Raw genomic sequence first — 13,035 nt, forward strand, 5'->3', positions numbered from 1 at the left:
CCTTACCAATAACATCTCTTACACACACAGAGCAGCTCTCTTGCATTTTATGATGTGACTGACAACTAGTTGTCAAGTGCAGTTCCGTTCACACAGCTCAGGTTTTCCGAGAATGCGGTTGGGAGTCCTGAAAATTTATAAAAAATAAAAAGTGTGAGATTAATGCGGTTGTCATTCTCGTAAATGACCATGTTGTGTGAATGTAACCATATTAAGGACTCAAATACAGGACTGACAACCATATTCTGATACTGTGTGAATGTGGCCTAAATCTGTGGGATTATTTCCCTTATTTTATTGTCTACCATGCAAAAAATGAAAAGCACACTTCTCCTCAGCAAGCCAAATGATATTTCATTCATCTTCATAGCATAAATGGTGTTAGTGTTTGGAGTTAAGTTAAATGTAATGAAGCAAAGTGTTCTGGACATCTCAGAATTGATGGTCACAGACAAGCTGTCCCCAAGTGGCACATCTCTAGCGTGTCTTGAGCATGCTCACATCCTCACAGTGTATTGGCAGAGGGTATTTTCTGTATGTTTTCCTACTCAGCATCTTTAATGCTCATAGAGATCAGTCTGTGCTGCGTGCCACAGGAGAACGAGACGTCAGCAGGATTCACTGTACCCATCTATCAGCACTTCATCCATCGCTCTATGTTTGTCACGTCTCTCTCGCTCCCTTATTTCTTTTCACTGTCCTTTCTGATACACGAAATAAACACGTCGTTTACATAGTTAACTCCTTTTATTCTTGTCTCCAGCAGCGTTAACACAGATCCTCCATCATCGTCCCTCACACACACACAGAACCCGCCCGCACACACACATGTGATTTTCTCCTTCTCAACTGGAAGCACTACGTGCTGAGATAGTGCAGAAGGAGATTAACATGTTAATGCTTTCTCTTTTACTTCTTCCCTTAATATTATGTCAAGTTATGAAAGGATTGGTTATCCCTCTGTTTGAGAGAGGTCAAGCTCCCATATCTCGGAGGTCAAGATTATACAGCTCCTGTCCAGTACTCAATAATCTCATCTGTCTTCAGGGCCACAGATATTGATGTGGTACATTTAAGTGAAGTGTAATGTCTCATGTTATAGTAAAGCCTCTCATGTCTGCAGGTAAAGGACAGGAAATTAAAAAAGAGTTAATAAGTTTTGCTTCTATGTGACCTTCTCTATTAAACCAATGGTATTTAGGTACAAATTAAAATTAGAGCAATAATAATAAATGATTACAGGTGAACCGAACACACACATACTGTATTTGGAAATGATCATAAACCCTGTTTTTCTATCTTTACAGGTCTTAGAAGTCTCTGCCATCATCAGCCTTGAAGTTGGCCAAATTTCCAACCGTTTTGTGTAAGTTTATACGTATCTTGAGTGCTCTGCAACTGTAATATTTAATTTATGGTCAGTTGTACTGTTTAGTGTTCATAAGTCATTAAAATATATATATATATTGTAGATATATTGTAGAATAATTAATCAGGTATTCCAGAGAGTCATATTGTAATTTAATACATATTTTTATTTTATTTTATTCAGTTATTCTGTTGCACCATTTAACATTCATTGGTCACTATATAGAAATGTTTATTTAATCACTGAATGCTGTGATTGACCAATTAGAATCAATTCTAGAGAGTCGTATTATAATGTATTACAATATTTATCTACTACATGTATTCATTTAAATGTTGGATAAATTACCCTGTATTTTTGGTATCATATAGCGCCCTTATTTCACTGTGAATGATGTATGTTATCATATTTAAATAGTTATTTTAGTGTTCACACTGTCTATGGGACATTATGGAAAATCTCCCTCATGCCCTCAGGTAAAACGAGTGGAACATTTTTCACGTCTATTGAAAATGGAGTGTTAAAACATGCATATGGTGTGTGTAAGTGACAGCTGTAGGGGGCAACTAGTCCAGCATCCTCAAAATCTGTCTCAGTGAAGAACAGTGCTGAAGGGAGCCCGAGGAGGAGTGAGTGGGGTGTCTGGGGCAGAGAGGCACAGCTCCACTGAGGGTAATTGGCTGTGATGGGCATGTGAGTATTTATAGAGTGGGAGTATGGGTAATGTGTGTGTGTGTTTGGATGAGAAGACTGCCTGGGGCTGTACTACCATCAGCACACTAGGGACATGGAGAGAGAGAGAGAGACAGAGAGATGAAACCCCAGAATGCTAGACCTTCAACATACAGTGGCACCAAACTTTTTTGACCTCACAATGGCACAGTTTACATGCAGCCAACCACCACATATCAATGTAAAAATCAAATCTGGCTAAAAGTGTAAATGCGGCCATTCTCTTCTTCAGAATACTAGATGTAAATTTGAAGTCATCAAAACTACAGTATTTCAAAAAGTGTCACTTTTGTCACTGAATAAGGTCTTCCAGTGGGTGCTGTTAAAGTGAAAGTGACATCATGTGTAGCCAAGTATGGTGTCCCATACTCCAAACTCGTGAACAACAAAAAAACCATCACACTCAAAACACCCAAATAACTAGTCACAACACACACACACACAGTGAACACACACCCGGAGCAGTCATTATGCATTATTAAGCTGTGATAACCGTGACCATTAAAGAGTGAAGAGTCTGACACTATGCCCACTCACCTGCTCTGATGGAGCTCAAGTGGGTTTCAGGACTATTATGTTGTAAATGACTGTTGTAGTTGCACACTGAAGCCCACCTCTCTCCCCTCAGACCAGATCTAACAAGCCATTTGGGTAAAAATATGCCATATGAAGGTTTCTGTTTTTCTGCAGTAAAAATTTCTGGTTGTTGATGAAAGGATACTAACTTGAAACATGGATGCGTCTCAACATCCATGCAAACAAGAGCACACAGGCTGTTTAATTATATAGCATTAATGAATCCCAGAATGCAGTTGATGAGCTGGTGTTAACATAATTAAATATGAGGCCTAATTTGAAAATAATTGAACTAAGGGCTGGATTTAACTAGGGTCTAGCTGTGATTTGAAGATGCTTTTTCTGAAATGTGTACCAGGGTCCAAAATTAACTTCCCCACACAGTGGCAGGGAAATTTGGGTCCATAATATTTCTTAGTGGCCATTTTACTGGATTCTTTTTGCCCTAAAAATCTATAATAATATATTAATATACTTTTTTTTTTTTTAAAATAAAGATGAAAATATAGACTTGTATTGTCAACACTTGGAAAATTTATAAAGAGTTTTCTATACCAAACCATATGTATTTGTTTTAGTCAGAGAACCAGTCAGACATCCAGTCAATGGTTCTGGTCAATTATTATTAAGCAATTTGTGCTTTTATTTTGTGCTTTTTGTTAAATATGTTTTGAATTCTAGACCCTATGAATGAAATGATGAAAATCTACTCAGTGAGTGACTAACCCATTGGTTGTCTGGCCTTTGGCAGGAAGCGAACCCTGCCCCCCTTTTCCAAACCCATCCCCCCTCCACCTAACCGTCTAGGATGTGTTCCATGATTCCTGTCTTCACATTGCTGGGGACACAGAATGGGAGATGCTTCTCTGTAATCTCAATATACTATAGCTCACCGAGCACAAAGCACTTCATCAGATGTGTCTAAACCTCAGTTCGCTCCTTTGGAATCAACTGAAAAGCCTCAGTTCGATGTGGGGTGAAACTGCCAATGCTGTTGGTTTCCTCTGGTCTTTTTACAGTATTTGGGTTAGATCATTGCTGTACTGACATTCAACATATTGGGAGTTTCTCAGACAGATGAGCCTGCCAAAGAACTCTTGCCAGAGGAGTTTCATCCTGGAGGCATGCATGCTATATAAATGTGTGGATGTGCTTGTATTCATATGTTTCAGAGCTATTATAACAAGTTTTTACCTTGAGACCAAAGTGGTAAAATATTTAGCATGTTCCTGTAATTGTGCTTATTGGATTTCTGGCAGCCTAAAGAGATTCTGGCTCTTTGAAAGAGTTTGAACAAGAAATAAAAGGATGCCGAGGTCCTTGGGCTGACAGTGACCTCTCTGGCAGATTGTTTCTGGCTCAAACCCATGTTCTCTCCAGGCCTCAGACGGTCTCTTTTTCTAACCACCTGGACTCCGTTATGACCCGATGTTCAAGTTGAAGGGCATTTTCGAGACGTTTTTGAGTTTGCGGCATCTCTCTTGTTTTTTATATGCTCTTCTTCTTTGTCTCTTTATATTCACATACCATAAGTGTTGAATATCTATTTAAAAGTAGCAATGCTACTAACTTAACTTCATTTTTAAATAGCGCTCAAGTAGTTCAGTGGTTTTCAATAAAGAATAGCTTTTTCTGTAATAAGCTGAATCTTATCCAACAAGAAGCAGTGGAGCTACTAGTAACTTGCTAAATGGCTTTTTTTGTCATATTTTTATAGCAAGCATAGTTTTTTGATTGTAATAACTTCATTCATATTATTCATGCTATGCTTTTTCAACTCAGTTATACCCATTATTGGGTATTCTAGCTTTATTGGTGATGTTTAGTGTAAATGTATCTGGATCAAGTTGGTCACTCAAATTCGGCATATTAACCAACTGCTTCGTACATATCTACACTATTGATAGTGGATATTTTTTGAATGGATCTTTTTCTTGTCTTGTTTCATTTAGTTGTGAATTACATGAATCACATGAATTATTACATTTACCAAAACTTTCATTATTTTAATATTTTTATCGTAAAACAGTTGTCAAATATTAAAGTTTTCTTACAACTTACCATGTACTCTTTTACAGTTAAAACTGAAGCTTTGTTCTGAAATTCATGTTTGGCTTCTGTGTACAGTAGCCCGCCTTCTTTGATTTGATTGGTTGTCCCAGTCATTTGACATGGACAAGTAAAGGCACACCTATTTGTCCAGCACGTTTCATGTTACAATCAGTTTTAGCCCTTCATGACTGAATGACATGTGGAGGTGGTGGCATGTGTCGTCTTCCCTTGGGAACGATGAGGTACATTTGAACCCATGCAGCAGATACTGATAATGATCCAACTCTTCATTTTTCCATCTGTTTAGTACATTTCACACTTTCAACTGACAGAGAACACAGAGTTTGTAATATCTGATTAACTGAACAACAAACCACAAGAGTCATCATTCCACATTCATTGTGTTCAGTAGAGCGGAGAGAGAAAGGCTCCAACCACTGATTCTGAAATTGCAATTTTTTCCTTGTAATAAAGAGTCCTGCTGCCCAGACCACCTGAGGCATGTCAATTACAGGGCCGCGGCTGCTCATTTACATTATCACTCTAAGATCAACTACTGTATTTCAACTAGATGGTATCTGCAGGGAAGAGTTTGTCACTGACCTCCAGAGTGTACAGTATGTCTTGTTATTCAAGGCGACGAGAGAGAGTGCATAGGAAAGTGTGGAGAGACTGTCAGTTTTATGAAGGCAGGATTTGACAGATGTACCAGTGCAGAGTCACGGAGCTGCCAGAGCATACAGCTAAAGCCAGAGGATTTAACGTCTGCCATCAGACCTCAGTAGCTAGTATAACACCCTTGTCCTCCATCCTTGAGTTCAGTGCCCCTGTCAAGGGAACAGATTGACCAGCAAGAGTCCTTTTCTTCCTGGTTTGGAGGTTTGTATGGTGTTGTGTAGGTGTGGTGATGTGCTGATGCCACGTTTCTCTGTAAGAGGTGCCATTGGCTCCAGGGAACACTGGTGTCAACTGCAAATGTAGGCCAGCTTAAAACCTCCATGCATGCACAGCCCACGCCTGCAGTACTTGTGAATACAACAAACATATAGTACACATTCAAAATTGTGTATTTTAGCATTAAAGGGTCAAAATGTGAATAAATAGGACTCTATGAGGAGTCCTTTTTGGAAGGCCAGTGGCACCTCCTAAATGTCACAGTAATGTGGAGTATGTTCCTTAATAAGCGTTTTTTTCTTTTCACAGAACATACAGCACAACTAAAAGCGTACAAGTTAATCAGTAGGGAGCTGGGACGGGATTGGGTCAGCCAATCGGTGGAGAGAGATGTGGACGCAGGAGCGGTGGGCGGCACTAGCAGTGTTGTCAATAATCTTGCTGCTGTCAAAGGTGGTGGCTCCAATTGAAGTCCCACTGGACCGTAAGTCATCAATGAAATCATAAATTCTAATAGAATTAAAATATCAAAGTAAATTTATATATATATATATACTTGTACTTAATATGAATATTTACAGTTTTTTTATATTTAAATGTAAAATTATATATGAAATTTAAATATTGCAAAAAATGTTTAATAGTATATTAAATTGCATATATATATATATATATATATATATATATATATATATATATATCTGTGTGTTTATATATAAAAATTTTAAATTGTTTATTTTATTTTAATTTCATATTTATATTTTCATTCGTGTTGAAAGGAAAATGTATTTTTATAGTGTACACAAGGGAACAGAAAATCAAAATCCCATCCTCCATCACACACTAACACGCACACATATTCAGAGCTTCATAGCGTGCCACTTCAACTTGCAACATAAACTATATTCTCTGCACTAATTTGTGTTTTTAATGAGGCTTTCAAACCACTCTTTGAGGCAGTAATGGGGTCTTTGTTCTGCCTTCATGCATTAAATAATAGGTGTGATATCAATATCACGTCTGTTATTTAATGCATAATCAAACTTTGCCATTAAATATAAGTTTTTAAACAAGCTGTCATAAACAGGCCAAAGTAATATTATGGGGCATATTTTCAGCACCACCCTAAATTATAGTAGTGGCTCTCAACTGGTTTTTTTTCAGGATCCAGATTTTAGAACATCAGAGCTGTGCCAAAATAATTGGTTGCACAATATATAATCTCAGTGGTTTCATGATCTCTCAATTCCACTTTAGACCGATTAGTCAGCTAAGCAAATTTGAAAACCCCTAGTTCTGCACATTCCTACCGTCTTGCTATAAGCTGCGCTCTATGGTCTTACTATTTATACAACGTAATAAATGAGACAAATCCATTGTATCTGAACTGCATCTTAAACAAAGAAACTAATATATCCACTCCACCCTTTGTTTTACTCCTCCATTTTTTTTTTCAGTTTCCTTCTAATAATAGCCATCCAGGTTTGGCTTTAAATCTTATGAAAAATGATTTGAAAGCTCATACAGAGCGAGACAGCCCAGCGGCGCTCAGTGCTCTCCAGCTTCAACAATAAAGAGAGATTCAGCCTGACCAGGGGCTGTCAGCACCTCCCCAGCTCCCCTTCTCCGCCTGTATTCCCAAGGCGCCATCATTCGCGTTTCCCTTCTCTTTTTCCCTTATTCTCAAATTCCGTCTTTTGCATCATCTCTCCCTCATCTTTCTCCAGCTTTCACTACAGACCTGTCTGTGTGAATCTCTATTGATCTGTGTAGATAGAGAAGATTGGAGCACTGATCCTGTCCCTGAGCACTTCATAATATCCTTCTGACCTCTTGACCTCTCTGAATGTATTCAGCAGCAGGGGCTACTGGGAAATGACAAGCATCTGATCACACTATTAATGACTGTGTTGTGTCTTCTTTTGTATACTTATACTCCATATTACAAAAGCATTTTAAAGACCAAGGACCATTGTTTGGATAGAGAGACGGAGCAGTTACATACATTTATATACATATAGTATAAAATACATACACTACCGTTCATATGTTTGGGGTCAGTAAGATTATTTAACGCTTTTGAAAGGAGTGTCTCATGCTCACAAAGGCTATATATATTAACATGAACAAACATGAACGAACAATAATAGTCAGAAGACCCCTGATTTAAAAGATAAATTGAACTTGAGATGTAAGCCTTAGCATCTCTCCATTATCACCCTAATGATCCTTTACTCCCAATAACCCCCCCCCCCCAATGTGATTTCTATTGACGAGGGTTGTCATCGGCTCCCAGCTGACCTTACACATGCACTCACACACACACACTAACATATATGATGCTCATGACGTCCCATCCCCCTCTGACCTTGCATATGTGCTATGATGATGTCAGATGATGAATGGCACAGAGCCAGAGATGCACCTCTTGCTATGGAAATCACAACAGACACATGGATGCTTTCTGGTACTATAAACTGATGAAGGTCATATTCCTTTAATTAGCGAATCACAATCGCAAAAGCAATTTTTGACTCTTCTGAGAACATACATCACATTGATTGTGGTTATTATCGAATGTGAGAACCCCCCCGCAAGGCCTGTCACTTTAACAGACTGACAAAGAGAGACAGTAAAAGATTAAATATGCTGCCATATGGGAAGACAAATGCACCGATTATGATTTGCTAATGTGACAGTGATGTATTTTTGATTCAATGTGCTTTTTTCTGTCAGAAAATAATTTCCCCGTTTTTTTTTTTATGCAATTTCCTCTCCACTTTATTCATCTGGTGGACCATTTACAGGTACGTTTATTACTTTGGTTTCTATTTTTGGTGTTATTATGTTGAAGTAGACATAACATTGTATGTATAATAACTGTAGCAATCATATTTTGTGGTTTAGCAGTCATTAAGTAAAATAAATATTTTTGTCTTGTCTTATAACAGTAGTTTAGTAGCAATTTTAATACATTAACGTAAATGTTTTAATTGTTGCCATCACTATAGCCATGTTTCCTCACTCTCTGTTAACTCTTCACACAATTAAACTGTTTTTCTCTCCATCCGTCCCTACTTGGAACTAACAGCAAAGATCCAGGAAGAATGTAAGTGCTTCATTAACACGGATTAACTTGTTCATTAAAGCAGCAGCTGGTTTTAATACAGCTTACAACAAAACGTATCACATCAGAAATCTAAAGAACAGACTTAATACTGAATTGCTGTTGGACATTGCCCAATCTCTTTTTACAAGTAGAGCCAACACAGGCCAGAAAAAAACTATTGAAAAGACCCTCAAACACAGTCTCAAGAGAGCTCACATAAGTTCACTGTGCTACTCTAGATAAATTATAAAGCCTATCATTTATTAAAGCTGATTAATATTCTAATGTAAGCCCAAGAGCATGTCTTTTTGGCAGGGCATGTCTTTGAAGGGAAGGATTACTTCAGGGGTTTGTTAGCCGTGCCAGAATACCCACAGTTCGGAGCCAGCTAGAAGTAGAGTAGAGCAGTCAGGAATCTTGTGGCTAATCGTGTATCAAGTTTAGTGAGTATAATACAGTGAACACAGAGGCTAATAGCTACAATTTGGTGGAATGCAATAGAGTGCAACAGCGCCCATCCACGTTTTATAAAAATGCCTTTGATTCTGCAAGCGTTTTTTCATAAGATTTTAAAAAAGGCTTTAAGAGTTATAAGCCATGACCCAAACCAACCAACTACAAATAAATTATTGATTTAAAGATGTTGATTATAGATATAGAAACACTTCCATTGTAAAACAAACCCCTAATAGGAGCAGCCGGAGGAGAGAGAGACATTGTGTATATAGAAACAATATATTGTATGATTATGGCAAAATAAGCATATACAGTATGTACAAAAATGTAAGTTGTTTGAGGATGTAAGGAAACTGACATTCGTGGTGCTTCATGGGAATGGGTGAGCGCTAGAGTTATTTTGTTGTGATTTGCTTGTCACGGTTCTCTGATTGGTGGAGATTTCTCTAAAGAATCATGGGTAATGGAGTTGTTCATCTGAAATTCCACTGTTAAACATGATCATTTAAAAAAAATAAAAATTTAAATAATGCGGGACCAAAGCACATACCAGCGATTAACACCTTGTACCTTGTACTTGCACAGTATAAGCAAAACCTTTTTTCTTTTTTTTTTAAAGTTCATAAGTTATTGTGAAAAATCTGTTCCCCTATGGAGAAAATGATTGGCTTTACTTTACTTTACTATTTAACTTCCACAACCTGACTTCCACAACTCGTCCATTGACAAAATTGATATTATATAATGGATAGTTGTAGTTCTGGAAGCTTTTTACTTGCCTGCTAAATTATACGCAATAGTAGCAATATAGAGCTTTACTGTGTTCACAGAATGCTGTTCGTAGCTACATCCTACAATCTCTCATACATTTTTGCAAAGGCCATACTGAATATATCCATTTCTCAGCATTTTTGCATTTATTTGGGGGGGAAATTGGTTTAAACATAGTAAAATAATAAATAGCTACAGTAACAAACTTATTGCTAGCTGCTAACATAGTCAAATTAACCTATGTGTTCAGTAAACAATCACACAAGGGGCAAAGATGTTATACTGTATGTAATTAACAAAGAATGAGTGATTTATGTCTTTATTTTGTATGTTACCATGAGATTGAACTGAACAACCATTTTTCAAGAATTGCAGTGCTTGCATGTAGCATTGCGTTAAGTGCTCTTTCTCAGTGACTCTCTTTGTCCCTCCCTCCACAGTGAAACAGCCCCCCACCATTGTGAAGCAGTCACTAAAGGACTACATTGTGGACCCCAGAGATAACATCATCATTGAATGCGAGGCCAAGGGGAAACCAGTGCCAACGTGAGAATGGATGAAACCATTTTTCTTTGTGCTGTCTCTTTTTTTTTTTGTCATCTATCGCCACTTTTACATTTCCAGTTTGTTAACAACCTCTTACTGTATACATCCACTTTCACATTACTTCTCTCTCTCTCTCTCATTCTTTCTCTTCTGTCACTGTCTAATTAAACCTGCCATCCATTAGTCTCGGCTTGACAAGGACCAGCACATTTCTGTGAGAGTGACACCCAGTGCCTCAACCTGATAGTGGCACTACCAGCTTTGTCAGATATGCAGGGGCGCTCACTCTGGCTCCGGTCCCTTGTGCTTGTTTGTGAAAAGCAGGCCTGACCGGCTCAACACAGTGTGGCCATTCAGAAGGCCTGTTTTTGTTCGGTGGTCTGTTGGGCTTTACAAAACCTTCCACTCAGGCCAGTCCGCAAAACCATTGTGGTCTAATAATACGCTTAGTTTAGTGTTCACGCTCACAGAATATTCAGTAGTTTAGTAGATGGCACCCGGTCAACTACAAGCACGCAATCCTACAAGTTTTTAAAGTTGCAATCAGGCGGAAGTAGTGACAGATCTTTTATTTAAATTCTAACATTCGAATTAATCGGATTATTGAAAAAAAGTTCTCTCCATCTGAATGCAAGCTTTTCATCAGAAGATTGAATGTCAAAATGCTTTTTAAACAATGAATCATATAAACTGATGAATTGTTCAGAATAAGATAAATAAAATGCATGTACAGTAGAAAATAGATTTCATGGATTTCGAAAAAAGTCCATCTGTGTGTGTAAATCCCCTTATTAAAAAGCTCAAAAAATGTACCTATTACATAATCAAGTTGGCTCATGTCCTATTTGTAACTGTTTGTGCAGATTTCAGTGGCGGCGGAATGGGAAGTTCTTTAACGTGGGGAAGGACCCGCGGGTGATCATGCGGAGTCGTTCCGGAACACTGGAGATCAGAAGCAGCGGGAAATCGGAAGATTATGAAGGAGAGTACCAGTGCTTAGCCACCAACGAATTTGGCACGGCCATTTCCAACAAAATCCTACTACGAGTGTCAAGTGAGGGCTGGGCAAACTGTCTGTAAAGAAATAGTTTATCCAAAATGTTAATTCTTTAAAAGTAGTTCATGTGACTTATGCTACAGTATATTTTAAGTCTTCTGAAGTCATATGATAGTACAAAGGTGTTTTAGTGCCACATAAAAAATAATAATGTCACAATATTTGGAAAATAAAGTCAAAATTATGAGAATAAAGTCATAGCATTGATTAAAGAAATATTACAGTTATAAATAGTATTTTGATAATAAAGTAAAAATGACCAAAACAAGGTTGTAGCAATACAAGAATAAAGTCTTTGCAAAAAGTAATATTTTGAGAATAAAGTTAATATTTCAAGACTTTTGACTCACTTAAAACTCACAATGCAACAACTTTACTCTTGTAATCTTATTTTTTTTTAAATGGTGGCATTAAAATGCTGTCAGACAAAAATTTAAAGAGACAGTTGACCCTAAAATGAAATAATGTCATAATTTAGTCATTGTTATGGTGTTTCAAATCCATATGACTTTCATTGTTCCATGCAACACAAAACAAGATTTTATCACCAAAAATGACAAAAAAGTATCGGTAAAGTTGTCCATATTACTTGTGCTCTATTTTAAGTAGGAACAGAAAGACAATCTACCTCTCAACCGTAGATTTCATATTTGATCTGTTTCATCATTTTTTAATTTTACACAACACAGTTTGTTACAAAACATATGACAGTGTTATTTGATATCGCTGACATTGAAAATGGCATCATTTGAATTTTCAGTCTGAAATTTTGGTTTGTTCCTCATACAGAATGATTGTATGCTTTTAAAAAACTTGTAGTTGTAGTATGTAGTTTCATATGGACTACTTTTCTGATACGTTTATGGAGCTTTATTATAGTTTAGTTTCCAAAAAAGAAAAGAAGGAAGAAAGTCGTACATGTTTGGAACAACAGTGACATTTTTGAGTGGCTTATCCCTTTAAAAATACCATGCATACAGAATGCATAATAAAAACATCATCTCTCATACAGTAGATTGAGTTGATTGATGTTATCTCCCCAAATCTGGTAAACTTGTCTCCATTGCTCAGAGTCTCCGCTGTGGCCGAAGGAGGTTTTGGAGCCTGTGGTTGTGCGTGAGGGGGAATCACTCGTCCTGCCCTGCAACCCTCCTCCTGGTCTCCCCCCTCCTGAAACCTTCTGGATGGACAGCTGTGAGTGTTGCCCATCACTTCCTACGATTGATTGTGTCTTATTTTCTTAAACTTACCCCTTATCTCCATCGCTTTGGCATTCAGTCATCACCTTCATGCTCTCTTTTACCTCTTCCTCTTATCTCCCTCTCACTTCCCCTTACTTTGTGTCTCTCTCAGTCTTGCAGTCTGTGTCCTCTGCACAGCAGTGTCCGTTACTGCATTAGTGCTGACCTAGTGCATGTATGCGAATCTGCACTACCTGACAAAAAGCTGAGAGAGCAGAAACAAGCATGGCAC

At 37.7% G+C, this 13,035-nt stretch overlaps 1 protein-coding gene across 22 annotated transcripts in view; it reads left to right on the forward strand.

Moving 5' to 3' along the window:
- The window catches only part of nfasca (neurofascin homolog (chicken) a), an 83,450-nt gene that overhangs the window by 36,913 nt on the left and 33,502 nt on the right, over positions 1-13,035 (forward strand). For 17 of the 22 annotated variants that reach the window (XM_042766330.1, XM_042766321.1, XM_042766325.1 and 14 more), the window contains exons 2-7: positions 1,308-1,366; positions 5,933-6,107; positions 8,715-8,732; positions 10,400-10,505; positions 11,369-11,559; positions 12,634-12,756. In XM_042766330.1, coding sequence (XP_042622264.1) covers positions 6,014-6,107; positions 8,715-8,732; positions 10,400-10,505; positions 11,369-11,559; positions 12,634-12,756 — 532 coding nt within the window. In that variant the 5' untranslated portion in view covers positions 1,308-1,366; positions 5,933-6,013. The remainder of the gene's footprint in view (positions 1-1,307; positions 1,367-5,932; positions 6,108-8,714; positions 8,733-10,399; positions 10,506-11,368; positions 11,560-12,633; positions 12,757-13,035) is intronic. The other 5 variants (XM_042766327.1, XM_042766323.1, XM_042766338.1 and 2 more) reach the window with 1 other exon arrangement.

This window comes from Cyprinus carpio, chromosome A11 (genome assembly GCF_018340385.1).
Source record: "Cyprinus carpio isolate SPL01 chromosome A11, ASM1834038v1, whole genome shotgun sequence".
NCBI lineage: Eukaryota > Metazoa > Chordata > Actinopteri > Cypriniformes > Cyprinidae > Cyprinus > Cyprinus carpio.